The sequence below is a fragment of the Mytilus edulis genome, chromosome 13 (assembly GCF_963676685.1).
Source record: "Mytilus edulis chromosome 13, xbMytEdul2.2, whole genome shotgun sequence".
Lineage (NCBI taxonomy): Eukaryota > Metazoa > Mollusca > Bivalvia > Mytilida > Mytilidae > Mytilus > Mytilus edulis.
In genome coordinates this window covers 58,718,413-58,740,612 of record NC_092356.1, presented here as the reverse complement: position 1 = coordinate 58,740,612, position 22,200 = coordinate 58,718,413, and the positions used below count along the sequence as shown (strand labels likewise).

Here is a 22,200-nt window from a genome sequence, read left to right as displayed (position 1 = left end):
TGACTTGAGTAACACCAGTACAGTTGTATCACTTAGATTACAATTCTACCTTGCCAGGTAAGTTTGTATTTAGCCTATAAAATACTTATTTAGCCTTGAGAATTGAAAGGTCAGTTTATCCCATTCATACAATAGAAGTTGATACATTTGGCTTCATGCCATTTACCTTGTCCAAAATTAAGGTCACTTTATTGTTATTGTGATATTGTTAAAGTACAACAGAACCCTATATTCTGACCAATACTTAAACATTCGATTGTTCAAAATCTGTTAATGTTGAATTTTTGGGGTTATTTTAAATGAGAGCTGAATTTTTTTTCTATTTTTAATGTGCATTGTAGGTTAAAATAATCATAATGTGAATAAGAATGAAGAAAACATCTTGGTCCCAAAAAAAACCTCATCAACCAGGATATATAATTCAAAGTATTAATTTATTATACTAATATCAGTTCATATAGAATAAACTTTTAAAGATTATATTGATTCCTATAAACTTGAAATCTCAAGCCACTGTTTTGCATGTTTACAATGTAGGTGATGTCCCAACAGAAAATCAATAAATATGACAGTACACTGTACTCTTAGCACAAACACATAAGGTCACTGTGAAATAGACACCTAGGGCAAGAAACAGTCAGTTATACCAAACCTGTTTGACTAGATGACTAGTATAGTCTTAGAATAACAATAGTGTGTCCTATATTTTGACAATGTAAATGACATGAGGACCTGGATTGGGTTTTTTTTTAATATCTGTATTCTTTAAATTTTTAGGGCATTTTTCTTTTAATAGCCTTAAAAATAACTCTCATTCTGTAAAATTCTCATGAAAATGATTTTACTATTATTAGTCTTTCTGTTACAAGATTATTTATCAATTCTGTACATTGACCGTTATATTATCAGTATTGCATTACAGTTACCTTTTCAGTTATTTTGCACAGTTATTCTTTATACTTTTGCACCGCATTATTCTCTATTCTTTATTTTGTTGTTAATTTTCTCTATTCTCTATTTTTTGTTGCTATTACATGTATTCTCTATTCTGCAAACCCCATTCAGACCCTCATAGGTAAACTTCTATTGTATGAATTGGATAAACTGACCTTTCAATTATCAAGGCTAAATAAGAATTTTATAGGCTAAATACAAACTTACCTGGCAAGGTAGAATTGTAATCTAAGTGATAATGGTGTTACTCAAGTCACCATAAATAAAAACAATAAACAGAACATTACGTGCATAAATATTTATAGATGATCTATTGTTCTGAAACAAAGACCCTGTGATGAAATGCAGCTGAGAAACATCCTGGAGTTGAAATTGAAAGACTAAAGGTCAGTTTATTTCTATCTACCTATCATCATGTTCTCACTCCAATCTACTGAGAAAATCAATAATCAATAGAGTCAATTGAGATGAAAAAATAATTACTCAAAATGATTGGAAATCAATATCAAATGGATTACATTGTATATCATGCTCACATGAAGCTTGATACCAAAGTTTGAGAAGTTCTGACGTGTAGTTCCTACGAAACATTTGAACCAAAATTTATAGAACGGATAGACACACAGACAGAATGAGACAGTGTTAGAGGTAAATCAGAATACTATCTCCTGTAGGAGCAGGCCTGGGTATAAAAAGCTCTCAACCTTGATTCACTGATAATATTTGTATAATACTCTATCTGAAGAAAATGGGATAACCTATACATATTTCAGAGCAATATAACTGCAGACAACAGTGCTGGTCTTACCTGTCTTAGAAGTGGTGCAATTAACATAGGTATCAGTAACTTATCTGTCTTAGAAGTGGTACAATTAACATAGGTATGATCAGTAACTTACCTGTCTTAGAAGTGGTACAATTAAAATAGGTATGATCAGTAACTTACCTGTCTTAGAAGTGGTACAATTAACATAGGTATGATCAGTAACTTACCTGTCTTAAAGGTGGTACAATTAACATAGGTATGATCAGTAACTTACCTGTCTTAGAAGTGGTACAATTAACATAGGTATCAGACTCTGTTGTCCCATTGATATTTGTGGCTGAGACGGTGAAGAAAAATGAATAACCAGGATATAATGGCTGTATATTGATTTTAATACGTGTCCCCTCTCCAGTATCTGTAATTTCCTCTGGTCCTCTGTTATCATTACCAGGTTTAAAATAAGAATAGTAAGAAGTAAAAGTCTGCATGCTGCCACCATTGTATGCCGATATCCAACTTAATTCTGCTGAGTTTTCTGTACATCTTACTTCTAAATCATATGGTCTGAGAGGCCAACCTATAAGGAAGGACATGATTTTAAAATGTCACTAATGATACACCGGGTCCACAAAAAGTATTGGATTATTATGAAGTTGACAAGCAACTAAGATGAAAAATGCATCACATAGAAAAGTGTGCTGATTCCGTAGAAAAATGTGATAAGTATTTTATACAGGGTCATTATGAAGCAAAAATTTTACTTGACAAACTTGACAAACTGTTCAAAAATGAAGCTATTGCTGATAAAGACCAAAAATAAATTTTATATATCATTATTACCTTTTTTTACAGGTGAAATACCAGTAAAAATGCAGAAAGGTGGTATCTACTTATTTCGGAAAAGAAATGCACGAAAATGCGTAAACGTGAAATTGGATTTTTGATAAAAATGCGTAAACGTAATACGCCCAATTAAATGAACCGATGAATGACAAATTTTAATTATACACATAAATTCGATGGTGACGTATATTACAGGTGTGCAATAAAATATTGTTCTGAATGACAGTCAATGTCATTTCTTTATCTATCTTTTGGTAGTATCTAGTTTATCATTTATTTGTACTAACCTGTTTTATCCTGAAAAATGTTGAATATAATGGTGGAGTCTGGTGCATTCCAGACGTAATTGATTGCAACAGCCAAATATTGACCAAAATCATAAGATCTGATATCCTTGATCTCATATTGTGATGTATAGTAGAAGTTATCTTGTCCACCATATGATGAATCTTCATATACACGTCTGTTTGTAGAGGTTGGTGTGTGTTTAAAATACCAAAAGACATTTGGAGTAGGGATTGATAAATAATTGGCAGTCAAATTTATTCCTTCTTCTTCTCGTAATGTAAAGTTGTAAACATTATCATGAGCTGGCCTTGCATGACCTACAATGTGGAACAGGAAATATTATCATATGGTTTACTTAGCTAAACAAAAAAAAAAGCTTGTAACTGCATTCATTATTAAGTTCAGGGAGAAAGTGTGGGTTATCATTTTGTTGAGGCAGAGTAAATTTACATTGTTTGTAGAGTGCAGAAACAGAAAATTAATGAAATTTTTCATTTAATAAGGGTTATAACTCAAAAACGGTGAAAATTACACCCCAAAACACAAACTTGATCTGTGTTTGGTTGTAAAAGGTATTGTAAGGCCAGGTTTTTTTTAATTTGTTGGTTTAACAATTTTTCACCAATATTTTCTGTGTATGGTTTTTTCAATTTTTGTCATCATTCTTAAATTCTAGTTCCAAGAAATATTAATGCTCAGCTGTTGTAAACATAAAATACATGCCATCGTCATACAATTTCCAAGTTGGGTTATGTCTAAACTGGACCCATGTTGTGTTCACTTATCACTACACTGTAAACCTTTGGTGCTAAGCTATAGATGGAATGGTGGACCAGTTTGGGTTATGTCTAGGTCAAAGCTTTTTATCAATTTCCAGAAAATTGGTGAATAATTATCAAGCATGAAAACTCATAAATAAAAAATGCAAACATAATCAAACAAAAATAACCTTTACCATTCTTTTTAAAAACGTACTACTAATAGACTCGTCCAATGGTAAGACAAATAACTCAATTTCATGAGTTGTCATGCATTCCCATTTTTTGTCTCACCTTGACGGAGTCAAAAAACGAGACATAGGTATGCTGTTTCCGGCGTCGACGGCATCAACAATGTATAAGGTGTAGTTTATGGTGAACGGCAAGTGGTAGGTCAATCATATTTGGTATGCAGTTGCAAAAGCATTGGCACATCTCATTTCCATGGAGACTATTTTCAGTCATGGTCTATTGACTTCGAAACTTTTTCTTACTTTACATGTATTAGTTTGTGATTAGGTCAGTTGATAGGGAACCACAAGTGGTAGGTCAATGATATTTGGTAAACAGTTGTATAAGCTTTGGCATATCTCATTTCCATGGAGATAATTTGGCTCCCCCCCCCCCTTAGTCATGGTCTATTGACTTTGAATTTTTTTTCTAAGTTATCATGTATTAGTTTGTGATTAGGTCAGTTCAAGGGGAACCATTAGTGGTAGGCCAATGTTAATTGGTATTCAGTTGTATAAGCTTTGGCACATCTCCTTTCCATGGAGAATATTTTGCCTTGTCCCTCAGTCACAGTCTAATGACTTTGAAACTAATCTTAGTTTACATGTATTAGTTTGTGATTAGATCAGTTTAAGATGAACTGCTTATGTTAAGTCAATGATATTTGGTATGCAAATTTATTATCATTTGCATGTATTGTTTTGATGAAGATTATATAGCCCCATCCCCTCTTCATGGTTCATTGACTTTGAAACTTTTACATAGTTTACAAGTTAATGTTTGTATTTAGATTTGGAAATGACTTATAATAAGTCAATGGTATTTGGTATGCAGTTGTATTAGCATTGGCACATTTTATTTACATGGAGATTGTTAAGGCTTATAGCTCTGAATAACAGCAGTCATGGTTCATTGACTTTAAATATTTGCATAACTTGTGTCATATGTTAGAGTATTGCTATTTGGATTTCAGCATTTGCATAATCAAAATTACAAAAAGGCAAGACATATCTCTGTGATAACAGTTTATGATATCCAAATGGATGATTTTTATTTTTATTATCTATGAAACAAGAACATTCCAAATTATTTTTGAATATATATTACTTTAACTTGACTTCTTCCACGATTGGACAGGTCCATTTCATCTATGAGATGATAAATCTTACAGAATTGTGTAGAGAAAAAAAGGGAAACAAACTTATTGTAATTGGTTTTAAACACAGGTTTCACTCAGCAAAATTATTTGTGCAAACAACATTTCAAGGTCAGTTATGATTAATCATCTATTTTTAGATACGAAAACATACAGATCATTTTTTAATTTGAATTTTTCACAACACAATGTGTAATCAATTATGTTAGTGTTTGATGCATTTCATTTCATAAAAAAATTATTTTTATTTACATTTCAGGGATAAGGTATTTCTTATGGTCGACAGGAATAAAAAAGCATCAAATATCAATTTTATTTTTATTTTGAAATTGGAAAAATATGGTTTGGGGGTCCATAAACCAACAAATTAAAACAAGATATGTCAAAGCAACACGAATGGCCCCGTCTCAAAAAGTTGAAAAATCTGCAATTTCAATAACACATGTGGACACAAACATGATGGTAGTCTCACATATCAATAATCAGCTCAAAATCTGGAGGCATATAGAAAAATGTCCGTATAACTGTGATTTTCATCAATTTTCAAAGTTGTAAACCCTTAATTTTGGCAAAAATTAGCGAAGCAGAACAAACTTAAACTTGATCTGCAACTCATCATGGTTACTTTACTACATTGGTTAGAGGTATAGGGGGAGGGTTGAGATCTCACAAACATGTTTAACCCCGCCGCATTTTTGCGCCTGTCCCAAGTCAGGACCCTCTGGCCTTTGTTAGTCTTGTATTATTTTAATTTTAGTTTCTTGTGTACAATTTGGAAATTAGTATGGCGTTCATTATCACTGGACTAGTATATATTTGTTTAGGGGCCAGCTGAAGGACGCCTCCGGGTGCGGGAATTTCTCGCTACATTGAAGACCTGTTGGTGACCCTCTGCTGTTGTTTTTTATTTGGTCGGGTTGTTGTCTCTTTGACACATTCCCCATTTCCATTCTCAATTTTAGCTCACATACCAAAAATTAGCCCAATATCTGAAAGCATTTAGAAAAAAAGGTCCGTATAACTCTGATTTTCAAAAATTTATCAAAGTCCAAAGCCCAAAATTACAGCAAAAATTAGCAGAGCGGAACGAAACTTAAACTTGATCTGTAACTCATCATGGTTAACTCACATACGAAAAATCAGCCCAATATCTGAAAGCGTTTAGAAAAAAAGTCTGTATAACTGTAATATTCAACAATTTATCAAAGTCCAAAGCCCATAAGTTTCGGCAAAAATTAGTGGAGCAGAGCGAAACTTAAACTTGATCTGTAACTCATCATGGTTAACTCACATACCAAAAATTAGTTGAATATTTGAAGGGGTTTAGAAAATAAACAGCTGCGCCATGAGTGCATGATACGCCTTTCCTTTTATGCAATAATCATAAATAGTTTCTGAGATACCGTGACATGTGAAAACACACCTTTTTTTAACAAAAAACTCAATAACTCTTAAATATAATTTTGAATCATCACCAAAAAGAAACAGATCTTAAGATTAATATAACTAAAAAGTGTGTAAAGTTTTAAGCTATAATCATAAAATGTGTTTGAGATGAGATACTGCGCGACATGTGAACCCCCCCCCCCCCCCCCCACCACTTTTCTTACAAAAAAACTTAATATCTCTAAAAGAAAATTTTGAATCAAAACCAAAAAGTATAAACTAAGAAGTGTTTAAAGTTTTAAGCAATAATCATAAATTGTTTTTGAGATACGGCACAAAATGTAAAAAAACCTCCCCCTTTTTTTACAAAATACTCAATAACTCAAATATAAAATTTTGAAACATCACCAAAAAGTATGCAGATCTTCAGATTAATATAACTGAGAAGTGTGTAAAGTTTTAATCAATTATCATAAATCGTTTTTGAGATAAGGCGCGACATGGGAAAAAAACACACCCCTGTTTTAGTTACAAAGTCCAGTAACTCAAAAAGTTTTAATCTAATTTTCACCAAAAAGTATACAGATCATTTGATCATCATAAGAAACAACAATATTAAGTTTAATGAGATTTGGATAAGTCGTTCTCAAGTTACGGTGCAACATGTTTACGCCGGACAGACGGATGGACTGAAGGACAGACGCCAGACATTTGTATACCATAATATGTCCCGTCAAAATTTTGACGGGCGTATAAAAACTCTGTATAATGGTTTGTTGCGGAATGACGGAATTACGGACAAGGGTAAAACTATATGGCACCGACAACTTTGTTGCCAGGCCATAAAAAAACCTGGCCTAAATAAGTTTAAGGATATTTGATTATGGCTAAGCAAAGTTTGAGAATGGAAACCAAATTCGGGACTTGCAGAAGGGTATGGATAGATGAAAAGACAGACAACAGACAAGGGGTAACTTTAATGATTACTTCACTCAGCAGCAGCAATAGTGCTTCTAAAAAAAGGGTATTTAATGGGGAGATAAACACAAAACAAGCATTATATTTGAAGGTCCTTAAACAATTCAAAAATGTCAAATACTGCATTTACTTAATATTTATTTATACATGTATTAACAATAGAAAAATAACTTACATTGAATACTGACACGGTTAAGTGACTCCATAACAGTTTTACCCATGATATTTTCAGCCTGACAGGTATAGTGACTTCTGTGATCTAAACACTCTGCATGTTCTATAGTCAGAACGCTCTTAGTAGAACAATCATACTGACATGTTGTTGTCTCATTGGTGTAGTAAGTATCTACAAGTAAAATCACACTTAGTCTGCTATTTACTAGGTATTGGCTTATGTGACATGTTACTTAACATTCTGTATTTTTCCTGTCAAAAAATTGGTATATCAAGAGAGTACTGTATATAGAAAGGGAAGTAACTATTGCATGAATTGTAAATAAACTTATAGTTATGCTATATCTGGGGTCAATAGACCACTTTTGAGTTTGTCCTTCACAAGAAAAAATTGTCAATTAGGTGTCTCTTAATGATAGAGGGGATCGGCTGCATCCATGCACTATTAACGTTCATCAAGCATCTTAGTGATTGTCATTGTGCAGGATAAACTAGAAATAATGTTTGTTCTGTAGGTACTAAATCACAATTCCCTAATGACAGTAATGCTGATTGTTTATTATGAGAATTTAATTTGCCGACTAATTTTTGCAATATAGAAATCATAGTTTTCCAACCACTAGCTCAACATGGGAACGGAAGTGACGATGCACCTTAACGCACAAATGATGTTCACTGAAACCAAAGTTTTTAACGGAAATGCATCAAACTCAAAAGTTGTCTATTTAGAGGTTGACCTCTAAATGTATTTCAGTTATTTTGTTTGTGTTGTACAGTTGCTGTCTCATTGAAGCACATCATCTCCTTTAACTTCTTTTGGGAAATGCGAATTTAGATTTACTATAAAGTTAGCATCTTTTCATATCTTTATTACCTCCTAATCTATATATAAGGTGGCCATGGTGCCTAAAGTAGTCAAACTACTGACTAGGTTTATCATTCTACCTAACAAGGGTTTGTGGGTCACTTAAGGTATTTGGGCTTCCTTCATTTATAGTAAAAACTGGCCACAACGACATAGTACAATAGTACTTAAAGGGGTGTTAAACACCAATAAATCAATCAATCAATCTAAATATCAGTTCCTCTTAATAGTGATCTTCTAGTCTTTGCTTTCACTCAATATATACAGTACAGGTAGGGACTTATTTTTATGGATGCCTTAATCCGTCTAGATGTCAGACTGGTCGGACAGTTGTCCCAGTGTAATAAACACCTGCTGTGCAATATCCAAGTGGAAGGTCGTAAATCAATCTGTACCAGCTTGATTAGAATTAAATTTTACCTGTACAGATATATTAGTATTTATGGAGGATAGATAAATGTAAAATATTGTTTTGTATTCAAAGAGAAAGAATTAAAATTAAAATTAAATATAAGAAATAAAATTAAAATTAAATATAAGAATAAAAATTAAAATTAAATATAATTTTATTTTTTTTATAATTTGAAAATGAAATAAAGACGATTTTTAACAATATATTGTGTTGCCAATTATTTCAATAGTTTTGTGCCAATAAACTATTTTGTATTTGTATTTGTAAACCGTAAATATTTCATCTAATTCAAAATAATAAGCCTAATAACAACCAAGACTGTTTTCAATAGAAGTTAAATCAAATTGTTGAGACTTCAATCCCGTAAATTATACGAGTTTTCGTTGATGGTTATATTATTTCCCGCTTTTAACGTCCTGTTCCTTTATATGTTATTATAAGAAACTCAATTTTAAGTATAAGGCCAACATATCGTATTTATGAAATATATATAGGCATTGTGAATTAAGTTATTTTCCTTTTGATACAACTTTCCCCGTCGGAGCCTCTACATCTATTCACACCTGTCAATCATTTCTCGCAAGTGAAACATTTTGGTCAGACAGATCACTCGTGCTTTCTATTTTGACATATTTCCCGTTAATCTCTTTGAAAGTCAAACAATTGGTTTCCTTTAATACAATATTTATTTTGCCGAGATCATATTTCGATTCCTATTTTTTTTATTTTATTTAAAATTGTTGACACTCAGATAATATGCCTTTCTATTTTCATGTCTAAAATATTTTATGAAAATCGCCGGTGTTATAAATATATTTTACAAATTGTATCAAATCGATACACGAAAATCAAAGTTTAACCTTATATAGTTTATTGACTAAATGAACATTTATACCCCAATGGGGTTGAAGGCTAGTCGTACTAGTCATGATCAGCTGTCTTTACTTTTTCGTCGTACTTCTAGTCATTCTAAAGCTCGCGCAGTCAGTTTGATTTTTTAAATCGATGTTGTATTATTTCCGAAGTTTAAAGGAGGTCTCCAAATAGATTATTTAAATGGAAATCCGGGAAATGACTGATACAAATAAAACAAAAAATAGTTAAAGAAGACTAAATCGTGTTTTTATTATACATGTATGTAAATCGATTAAATTTCTATTCTGGTAAATCGATCAAGAGCCTCAAAACTAAAACACAATACTGTCAATCATTCCACATCAAATTTAATCATGAATGAGTTTTCCCACGGTCGGTCAGTAAGGTCACCTGTGTTTACTGTTACGACATTTCCCGCCATATAAAAATCTCGTGCAGTGGACAAAATCGATCTTTAATATCTTTTATTAGCATTCAATATTATTGTGAGTGGAGTCGAGTTAAAGTTCAACCACGTGCACACGCTGTTGATCACTGATATGTGTATCATGGAATTGTCTTTTCACGGCAATTTTTTCTTTTAGATTGCTATAAAAAATATAACATACAATTAAGTTTCCTTTGTTACATGGATTGTGCGTAAATTAATATTATGCAAATAAGTTCGGGATTTCGGGATTAACCCTTTCGGGATCTGGGAATTCTTTTTTCGCGATGTCGGGATTTAAATTTATTTAAATTCGGGACCTTGTGACTTCGTGTTTTTAAGCCCGGGATTTCGAGATCCGGACCCCTTTTATCCCCTACCCCCAAATGCAGATCAATTATATTAATTTAGCATAATGAACAAACACGGAAATCTTAAAATAAACTTATGCCCGGGAAGAATCAATATTTTCTTCTAGTGTTATTATTTGCGTTCTATTTTAGTCATACATCTCCAACTTTCAGACAATATTTGTTTACAGTAAAAAGTAAAAACTACAAAGAATCATCAAGCTACTAATAATATACAAGTGTTGCTCACTGTAATTATTGTTATCTCGGAACTGACACAACAGACTGAATATTAAATACAAATTTTAGAAATATTTTGCATGTGACCGCGTCAAACTAAAATGTATGCAGCAGCACTTGAGATAGCATTCTGCTAATCAATGGATTTATGTGGAAAATAAATCAGTAAAATAAAAATAACCGTAAGCTTCAAGAAATAGAATACATGTAAAAATATATATGTTTAAACAATTTATGCAAACAAATAACAAAAAGATACAAAAAAAAAAAAAACAAACGAAATGGAACATAAAATAAAAATAATTTTTAGGAACAAAGAAAATAAATATTAACAGTTGAAATATCAAAACCATAATTAACAAAAATAGGCTATTTTTATTAAACAAAATTTTCTCCAGTACTTCACCTGTAAAAATATTTTATGTCAAATACGATGTAGAACTAATATAATCAATAAAGTGACTGAGAGGTTAAAATTACAGGTAATCTGATTCTGAAATCAGTGAACCGTAATTTTAGCAACACGGATTAAGATGAAAGGACCATTCACACCTGGATCTGTTGTTTAATGAACATACTACCTACCATAAAAATGTCCGATTATTCATATCCGACTAGACGGATTAAGACATCCATAAAAATAAGTCCCTACCCGTACTGTATAAATGCCTCAGAAGTATCAAATATGGGATACAAACCTGGTGTGATTACTTCCATATTATTTCTGTACCATGTAATATTGGCCTGTGGATAACTTTTGACATCACATGTGACTAGAATTTCACTGCCCTCCTCATACCAGTTAAAACTGTTTATATCTACCTTTTCAATACTGGGTTGATCTAGATTATAATAACATGTATAGTAAATGACTGTATGACAACACAATTCAAGTTTTCATTTTATTTAGACAAAAACTTTTAAAAGAAGTGAGTTCACATTCTATATATTCCTTCCCCCAATCAGGAGACATTATCGCAGTGGTTGTTGTTTGTTGTTGTCTGTCATAGTTATTCATTTTGTTTTTTTGGGGGTTATAAATCAGGCTGTTAGTTTTTTTTCGTTTAAATTATTACACATTTTGTCATGAATAAGTGGCTGATTAAAAAGCCTGACTTTACAGTATGATTTTGGCTCATTGTTGAAGGGAGTTTTTTATCAATAATAGCTTAAATCAGCTTCATTTGGACTATGTTGGATAGTTGTCTATTGGCAATCATACCACATCTTCTTATTTGGTATCATAAAAATAGACAAAATGAAGAAGAGTTTTTATACTAAATAACAATTATGTTTTTATTAATAAAGTTACAAATGCAGGTGACATCTTGAATTCATACATTTCATATGAGTTTCTATTTTCTTGATAATTTTCTATCTAGTTTTAAATGACCAAAATTGTGCATTCGTCATCATTTGTGGGATATCAATTTTGGTTTTTTGGCTACAGAGGGAAAATGAATTTAAATATTCAATAAATTCAAATTTGCGATAGGCTTGTAAGCAGTATGGGCTTTGCTCATGGTTGAAGGCCATACAGTGACCTATCGGCTATTTTTTGCAGTTAATTTTTTTGTGTTTTTTGGTCTCATGCGGAGAGTTGTCTAAATTGGCAATCATACCATATCTTCTTATTTTATAATGTATGCAGACCATTGTAAAACAATAAAATGAAATGTCCATGAAATTATAATTTTTCCTATATACATGTATCTAAACAATTGGCACTCATGAAAATAAATGAATTCACAGTATACAAAAAACTTACGTCGGATATACATGGTAAAATTGATATAAGCTGTGTACTTTTTTCTGAAGTCATCATTCTCAGCTTTACATTTAACTTCACCAATATGCCAGTAACTACTGGCATTGCCTAAGTTGAGTTCTGAACCTGTCTTGACTATACCACTGGTAAGGTACCAGGTGTACTGACACTCTGGGTTACAGTCAGCAATACATCTAATTACAGGAACCTGGGTACCAGCATCAAGTTCTATTGATGTGATATTGGGGCTCAGTCGTATTGATGATCCTGGACCATCTAAAATATTAAATTTTTCATTTAATCAATATTATATATGTACAAATATTAAAACCACATGGTGTTTTTTTTTATATGCAAATTGTGCAATGATTCCTTATTTCTCAATAGATATAAATGAACATTTTTTGGAACTACAATATATATCTATTAGTGGTAAACTTTTTTTTTATGAAAGGAAAATCAGAAAAACATATCACAAAACATTAAACTATTCATGCTGTTAAACAATCTTTTCATTTTTTGTATAAAACGAAACTATGCAATTACTTGTCAATTACTCAATTACACAGCAATGCAAAGCCACAAAGGTTATAGGTCATTTTCCTATGATGCTAAAAAACATTCTTATGGAACTTGCATTTTCATAAACATTTAAATTTAACACAAAAATTTAAGTTCATAGAAGTCACCTGGAAAAAAAAGAAGAAGAAAGATAGTTTGTTTAATACAATTTGATATTTTAAGAAATTATTAGGGTAAATAATAATTATTTTTAAACTTAGACAAAATTTCGGCACTTACCAGACAGGACAGAAAAACAGACAATGATTTTCGGCCAATTTCCTGAATGAAAAAATGATTTTAAAGGAGTATTTCTTAGTAATTCTTTGACTGATTGCCCTAAATTTCAATTCTTTACACCTTTGAAATGTCTGCTATTCATCTATAATGAAATTGATTTGATTAATATTGTTTAAGCCTACAGTTATTTGGTTTTAAATAGATGTGTAAAAACGGTGAATATGTGTCCCCCTTTGACAAAACATCAGGAAATTCCAAATAGCCTTAAATCTAACTTTTCAGATGATTGTTTTTCAAAGAAACACATTTTCAAGCTAACAATATTTAGATTTGGATGTTATCTTCATATAGAAATATCAGTATACTTCAAAAACAAAAAGACCTGCACATAAACTGCAGAAAACATGGAAAATTATGGCGAAAATGAGCACCCCACTCTATATAGTCTATTGAATCCTGGCCTTTGAATAACTTACACTGAACATCGACTACAAAAGTCTCGTTTGACAACACTTCTATCATCCCACTCTCATATTTTCTGTCACTAGCTGCAAAACATATGTATGTTCCACCCTGGTTTCTGTTTGCCAATGTCAGATCCAGCATGTTACCATTGTAACGTGTAGAGTTGTCTCCCTCTTTTTCCCACCAGACTGTGGCAGGTGGATTTGATTCCACACGACACTCAACAGTTGCGTTTCTACCCTCTTCCACATAATGCTTGTATCCGTTAGATATATGAGGACCATCTGAAATCATTTATAAAACTTTCATTGTTTTTTACGTAACTCAGGCTGCTTGATTCCTTGATTGAATTGTTTTACATATGTCATTATGTTTTTTTTTCTCATTGTTGAAGATCATACAATGTCATATAGCTATTTAATATAATGACATTTGGTCTCTGGGGGAGAGTTGTCTCATTGGCAATTAAATCACATCTTCTTATATTATTTTTATTTATACACTATTTTATATACCACTTTGGTCAGCTGAGCTACAATGTCAACACAAAAAACTGTTGGATATGATAAAAATATTTTGCAGTAAGACTCTGAAGTATTAAAAGTTTATCCTTTGATATTTTTTTTTGGTAAATAGGTTAAACAATAATGTGTCCATAGTACATGGATGCCCCATCTGCACTATCATTTTCTATGTTCAGTGGATCCTAAAATTAGGGTAAAAACTCTAATTTGGCATTCAAATTAGAAAGATCATATTATAGAGAACATGAGTACTAAGTTTCAAGTTGATTAATGGACATCAAATTCATCAAAAACTACCTTGACCAAAAACTTAAACCTGAAGCGGGACAGACTAACTGACGGATGGATAGAGGAATAGATAGAAAAACATCATACCCCTAAGTGGGGCATACAAATTATAGATGTACTTACATTGAACATCAAGCCTTAAATTAATCTCACTATACCCAGCAGAGTTTGATGATGAACAGTAAAAGAAGTCATTGTCATGATAATATTTGATGTCTGGTATAACCAAAGATGCTGTAGTCGATCCTGGAAAGGATAAAAAAAAAACCACATATTATAATGGTTAAATGTACATATCTATGCAAAGATTGAAACTTATTGTTACTTAAAAAAATAAAATATAATGAGCGCTGACCATATCTTCCTACATTATTAAGAAATATATGATTAATGTTCTTTGTATTATTATAACTTAACAGACTAACTCTATTTCTATGTTATCAAACTATATCATAAACACTTTGTCGCAAAATTCTTACTATACAAATTCTTGTCCTTAGTGATTGTGTTTTGTTCTAGTTTTTGTATTTCTTTTGTAAGTTTTTTTTCCTGTTTTACCCTTTCCCTTTTTATATATGTCGAATAAGAAATAGTCTTACCTCTGATCTCATTGAGAAGTGTTTCAAAAAATAATTGGTCACTGATTGTAAATTGTATATCAAAATCATTAATAATACTGTTTAAAGCATCTCTGCTATAACCTAGCACTGCATATTGCTCAACTGTGCTAATAATTGTTTTTTAAAATAATTTTACACATTCAGTATCTTGAAGGAGAGAGTTGTTGAATTTCCAGAGGCCCCTGCCTTTTATTAACCCATTTATCTTTAAAGTCAAAATTACTGGTGAATGGTCTGATCTGTTACGCTATTGCCAATGTTTATATCGCATATGTCATCTATTAGGCTTTCAGAGATCAAAAAGAAATCTAACTGTGATTGTTTAAATGGATTTTTTTCTCTCTATGTAAATCTTTTAAGATCAGGGTATCTCTCTCTAAATGGATCCACAAGAGTCTTATACTTTATAATTTCTAAAATTTTATCCCCTGATTTTGGATTATTTATATTTTTATAGTTATGGGTATTTAGGTCAAAATTCTTAACAAGATTAAAGTCTCCACAAATCAAACACAGTTGATTATCAAAAAAGTCTATGATTTCTGTTAGTTTGTCATAGAAGCAAGGATTATCAGTATTCGGCCCATACACATTTATCAGAGTAAATCTCTTGTCTTCAATATTAATATCCAATCCCAAAAATTGCCATCCTCATCTTTTTTAACTTGGTGTATTTTATATTCAAAATTATTTTTAAACAGGATAGCAACTCCTCGTTGATTAGATGCGTAAGAATTGAAAATACATTGACCTTTCCACTGGTTTCTTATCAGGGTTTCATCTTGTTCTACAAAGTGTGTGTCTTGAAGACAATATATATCAAAATCTTTTGAATGCAAATAATTAAAAATGTCCCCCCTTTTTTCTCTCATTTAATTTAAAGTGGATGAGTGCCAACACAAAGGAGTGAAAGGTTTAGTTGAGATATCAGGACTGTTTACATAATGCTCTATTTGCTTCAAAAATATACCATATGTGTGCCAAGTAACAAAATTCCATATTTTATATAAAATATATACATGAAATAAACAAAAACAAGTTAAAGGGGCACTAGCTACGATATATATAAAAAAAATAAAGTATGATTTTTTTTAGATCAATCATTAATCAAATTGGAATAATGAAATAATAATTGGCTTTTAGGAATCAATTTCCTTTAATTTTGTTGAAATAAGCGATTAAACATAATTTTTGACTGATTCACTTGCAAGTGAAAACGTCATCATCATTCTAACCGGTATTCATGTGAACTTCAAGTTAACCCCTAGCTAGAGATTGACAACGCATGCATTGTACGTGTACTGGTTATTTAAAGAAAAAGAATGTAAACAATGAAAGTGAAACTACGGTAAATCATTTGATTACTAATTCGATGCACATAAAATCATTCTTATATGGTTAAAAACAATGAGAAACATCTATTTTTAATCTATAAATTAAAATCAAACAGACCTATAAAAATGCAATTGCACGTGTTGGTTTAATCTATTCGTATCTTTATTTTTGTTTACATCGCTTATATGGTCATCTGAGGTCAAATCGATAGTTAATTAGATGGCGTCTGGACTAAAATACACACGAAACGAACCTATATATTATCTACCCCATGCTCTGTAAACTGTTTATTTTAGACTTTTGATAGTTTGGATAAATGTTTTACATTGTTATAAACCAAATATGAGAATTTGAGTCAAATCGGTTACAATGAATTTGACAGCTAGTGCCCCTTTAAAGGGAAACACATTTAAAAGACTAAGATATTTCATATTCTAATGCAGATTTACACCTGTGGTCAAGGGGAGATAACTTAAAATTTGTTTTTGGTATATTTAAGCTTTAATGTATATTGATCTACATCATTATTTGTAATACATGTCATTATCTTGACACCTTTATCATAAAATATTTATTCAAATTGGTAAACTATATTATACATTGAATAATGAAAAGGATCAATATGCCAAAAGAGAAGAGATCACACAAGAAGCATGTTACCACAAAATGTCCATTGTTTTGTGCTCTCTCATCTGATCTGGTCAAACTTGCCTAAAATTTATATCACCACCAGTACTGCATGGTGTCATCTGCAATTCACATCTCAATGTAAGCTTACACAAGGCATTATAAAGATAGATAAGAGAGATCTAAGAATCACCAACATATAATACAGCTCACTTAAACTGACAGTGATTTCCTCTAAAAATTCATGCTTGATGTATAGTTTAAATCCAAAGTTTTTGTTTTTGAAATGTAGAGTTTAGTGGTAATGATACATGAATAAAGGATATATACTTCAGTATATTTTACTTGAAACTATCAATGTTCTAACCGTTACACTGTTGAGATGTAAACAGATTTATATCTTGCGTCAAAAAAATATAAATCATGAATTTCAGTAATAATTTTATTGGACTGTTTAAGAAAATTTTGTCTTTCATTTCTGTAACTGTGTATGTACAAGTTTTAACCATAATGCTGCCCATTGACTAAGCTATACCTCAAGCATACGTTTACTTAATATAATATGAAACAAGCAAAACTAAATCAACAAAGGAGTAGTAAGACCCCCTTTTGGCCCCAAAATATAGCAGTTTTAGAAAATTGTGAAAATGTAATCTTTAAGCTATATTAACAGACAAACTCTATTCCTATGTTATCAAACTATATCATAATTGGAATTTTATGCAACTGTCATACATGTGAGAGGTTTAGCTAGTTATAAAACCAGGTTTAATCCACCCTTTTCTACATAGGAAAATGCCTGTACCAAGTCAGGAATAAGAGTGTTATCGATTCGTTTCATATGTTTGAGATTAAGATTTTGCCAACTGCCATTTCCTTAGTGACTTTTGGTTTAGAATTTTCCAGAGTTTGGTATTTTTGTTATTTTACTTTTTGCCACAGGTTTATCCAATATTAGCTCATACATCAAAGTAGATACTATGAAATTACCTGATGTTCCAGGACTGTTAAATTTAACTGTAGTCATTGGATTAGCTCCTAACAATGTACACGTAAGATTTAGTGTTTCTCCTTCATTAATGATATAGTGTCCTGTTACATTATCAATCAACTGGTGCCCTGTAATCTCTAACTCTGGTTTGTCTAAAAATACAAAAATGGGAAAATATTAATTGAGAAATAAAGATAATTAAATCAAATATAAGATGTTGAACTTAAGCCTCAGAGGAGCCTCCCTCATTTGTATGACCTTCACCAGCTTTTAAAGTAAAGCAATCTGAAGTATCATGATGACCAATTTTTTTTTTTAATATTATCAAGTCATTTAGTTTTCAAAACATAGCATTTCGACATCCAAATTGACTCTTCAGAGTCCAAATAATACATGTATTTATATCGAACCAAAGTTCCAAACCATGGGATAACTTCGATACATCAGATATTTCAAGTCAACTCAGTTTATGACCACACAAGTTACTTACAATATATATCTGATATCGTCTTTGTAACTGTGACAGATCTATTGTTTGTACCCTGAACAACACACTTTATAACTGTACCCTTGTGATATCTACTAAATTTAATCTTCCATTCTTGGGAAGAACTGTACCATTTCTGAAAAAGTTGAGATGTGAAACTATTTATTATCTGGACCCTGTAATTGCAAAAAATGATCAAATTCTTCAATTCTTTCAAAATTATGTTTATTTTATTGATAAATCAGTTGGTAGAGGTTGATTTTAATATGGATAACAAAGTGAAAAATGTTAGTTGTGATGAAACATATATGGAAACGATAAATTTAGCCTGTAACAATCATATTACGCTAAGTTTATGAAACTAGAGGCTCTCAAGAGCCAGAATCGCTCACCTGACTCTACTTGGGTTTTTGAAACCATATAAAAAAGGATAAAATTTGGTTTAATATTGCATTCCGTTCTGTGGTTTTCTAAAAGAAGACATTTGTATGTATTTCTCATTTGGTCCTATGTTAAAGTTTAAACTAAGTCCCCCGCTGGCAGCCATCTTGGATGATGGATCAGCTACAAAGTACTTGGTCAGCACCTCATAAAGAACATTCATACTATGTTTGGTTTCATTCCATTCAGGGGTTCTCTAAAAGAAGACATTTGTATGTATTTCCCATAGGGTCCTATGTTAAACTAAGTCCCTTGCTGGTAGGCATCTTGGATGATGGATCCGCTACAAAGTAACAACACTTGGTCAGCACCTCATAAGGAACAGTTATGCTATGTTTGGTTTCATTCCATTCAGTGGTTCTCTAAAAGAAGACATCTGTATGCATTCCCCATAGGGTCCTGTGTTAAAGTAAGTCCCCCCCACTGGCAGCCATCTTGGATGTTGGATCAGCAACAAAGTAACAACACTTGGTCAGCACCTCATAAGGAACATTCATGCTATGTTTAGTTTCATTCCATTCAGGGGTTCTCTAAAAGAAGACATTTGTATGTATTTCCCTTGGGTCCTATGTTAAACTAAGTCCCTTACTGGTGGCCATCTTGGATAATGGATCGGCTACAAAGTAACAACACTTGGTCAGTACCTCATAAGGAACAGCCATGCTATGTTTGGTTTCATTCCATTCAGTGGTTCTCTAAAAGAAGACATTTGTCTGTATTTCCCATAGGGTCCTATGTTAAACTAAGTCCCCCGCTGGCAGCCATCTTGGATGATGGATTGGCTACAAAGTAACAACACTTGGTCAGCACCTCATAAGAAACATTCATGCTATTTTTGGTTTCATTCCCTTTTGTGGTTCCCTAAAAGAAGACATTTGTATGCATTTCGCATAGGGTCCTGTGTTAAACTAAGTCCCCCGCTGGCGACCATCTTGGATGATGGATTGGCTATAAAGTAACAACACTTGGTCAGCACCTCATAAGGAACATTCATGCCATGTTTGGTTCCATTCCATTCAGTAGTTATCTAGAAGACGTCCAAAATGTAAAAAGTTAACGATGACGTAAACGACGGACGCCAAGTGATGAGAAAAGCTCACTTGGCCCTTCAGGCCAGGTGAGCTAAAAATTACTTATAAGAAATTCTCATATTTTACCCACAATTTAACATCTTTTTGTAAGAAAACGTAGATAACAGTTGTTCTTTTCTAGAACAGTTTTGCCATTTTGCAATAAAGTTTTCAAGTCATTAAGTAAAATAAAATAAAAAATTAAGATAGGTCTGTCTGAAAAGCTTATTTCTTTTGAAACAATACTTTTTGAACTCAGATATTACATGTATTAAGAAGCAATCAAAAGTGGTGTAATCACGCCTTCCTTTTATCAGTACTCTTATATATAAAAAAGAAGATGTGGTATGATTGCCAATGAGACAACTATCCACAAAAGACCAAAATGACACAGACATTAACAACTATAGGTCACCGTACAGTCTTAGCTTGTTAAGTAGGACTATTTTTATCAATCAGTAGTTTTATCACGCCTACCCTCTTAATCAGTACTCTTGTAAAGTAGGACTTTTTTTATCAAACAGATTCCAAAGTTAATTGTTTTAATTCATGTTTTTAACTTTAAAGTTACAAAGGTCAAACTAACATAGTAATTTACTTTAATTATGAAACGAAAATTACAACAAGCACTTCATCTGTGTAATTTAAATCAAAGATATATACAAGGAAATTACAAAGGAGGAGGTATGTTGCACTGGTTTTGCTCATTGTTGAAGGTCATACATGACCTATAGTTATTAACTTCTATGTTAATCTCTGGTGGAGAGTTGTCTCTTTGGCAATTATACCATATCTTATTATTTTTATAGGTAAATGGAAGAAACCATTATTCTTATTTCTATTTAATATAATCTGCAGTCCTGAATCAGTTCAGAAAGGTCTGTTGTGATGTCACTATTAAAGCATCAGACATCATAAAAAATGCTAAATTTACATATTTGACCTAAAATAGCCATTTCATACATAGTATTTGGTCAAAAAATATATATATGAATAACAGCTCCAACCAAAAAAAGATATTTTACGCAGGTTTACAATACATTGTGTAACAAAATATCTTCTAAGCGAAAAGCTGTTGGGTCATATCTAAATGTTAATGACGATCTTAAAATCAGGCTATTTTGCAGTTTCTGCTCTTTTGCACTAGATGGTAGAGAAGTTTGAATACCAATATTATGTGAGACAAAATTCAGAAACATAAGTACTGATGTCTGACAGACTGATGTCTAATGAAAAAACAAAACACAAAAACATAATATTGACCAAGGAACCATGAAAATGAGGTCAAGGTCAGATGAAACCTGCCAGACTGACATGTACCATTACAATTTGTCCATACATCAAACATATCAAATGTATGTATAATGATTGGTAGGTAAATATGTCCGTCAAACAAGGTGAAATTTAAAAAAAAAAAAACCAATGAAGAATAAGTGATGACAACAAAATTATTACCCTTATATAAAGACCCGGAGTTGATTTATATTCCACAACATCTGGTGGGTTTGGTGGAAAAACTTCTACTGAGCCATTAAACCAATTAATTGTTGCATTTGGGTTAGTATTTCCTGTGCTGCATTTATAGGTTTCTGTATATCCTTCATCACCAGAAGTACGCCCAGTCAGATAAACTTGGTTTACGTCAGGACCATCTGCAATAAATGATTATCTCCCCTCATCAAATTAACTTGACTTACAACTCACAATCATCAGGTTTTTTTTCTTTCTAATTTTTCCAATGATAAAAACATTTTTAGGTCGATAAAATTTTGACATGTAAGGTTTATACTGATTTTGCATATATATGTGAATGAAAGAAATGTTTGGCCTTTCCAAAAACTAGTTTGGCCACTCTTCATGTGCATGTGGATGTCAGTATCAAAATTCTGCAACCTTGTTTTTGATTGCCTTTTTGTTATCCATCTTGTTTTTTGTCACTTTCAGGTCTTGAATGATGGTCTTGATAGTATATTTCTTATACAGTAGTTTTTGTTGTATTTGTTCATGTTTTAGTAAACAGAGGGAGATTTAGAGCTTCACATTTTATATGGACATGTGTTATGGATTGCAATTGGTTGA

General features: G+C 31.8%; 1 protein-coding gene across 4 annotated transcripts in view; it reads right to left on the bottom strand.

The window, feature by feature from the left end:
- The window catches only part of LOC139502287 (hemicentin-2-like), a 97,879-nt gene that overhangs the window by 16,638 nt on the left and 59,041 nt on the right, over positions 1 to 22,200 (bottom strand). For 2 of the 4 annotated variants that reach the window (XM_071291718.1, XM_071291717.1), the window contains exons 5-14: positions 21,577 to 21,773; positions 18,614 to 18,746; positions 18,123 to 18,275; positions 14,674 to 14,796; positions 13,750 to 14,022; positions 12,473 to 12,748; positions 11,403 to 11,546; positions 7,536 to 7,706; positions 2,851 to 3,168; positions 1,995 to 2,297 (exon numbers count right to left, since the gene is read on the bottom strand). In XM_071291718.1, the coding sequence (XP_071147819.1) occupies positions 1,995 to 2,297; positions 2,851 to 3,168; positions 7,536 to 7,706; positions 11,403 to 11,546; positions 12,473 to 12,748; positions 13,750 to 14,022; positions 14,674 to 14,796; positions 18,123 to 18,275; positions 18,614 to 18,746; positions 21,577 to 21,773 (2,091 nt within the window). The remainder of the gene's footprint in view (positions 1 to 1,994; positions 2,298 to 2,850; positions 3,169 to 7,535; positions 7,707 to 11,402; positions 11,547 to 12,472; positions 12,749 to 13,749; positions 14,023 to 14,673; positions 14,797 to 18,122; positions 18,276 to 18,613; positions 18,747 to 21,576; positions 21,774 to 22,200) is intronic. The other 2 variants (XM_071291715.1, XM_071291716.1) reach the window with 1 other exon arrangement.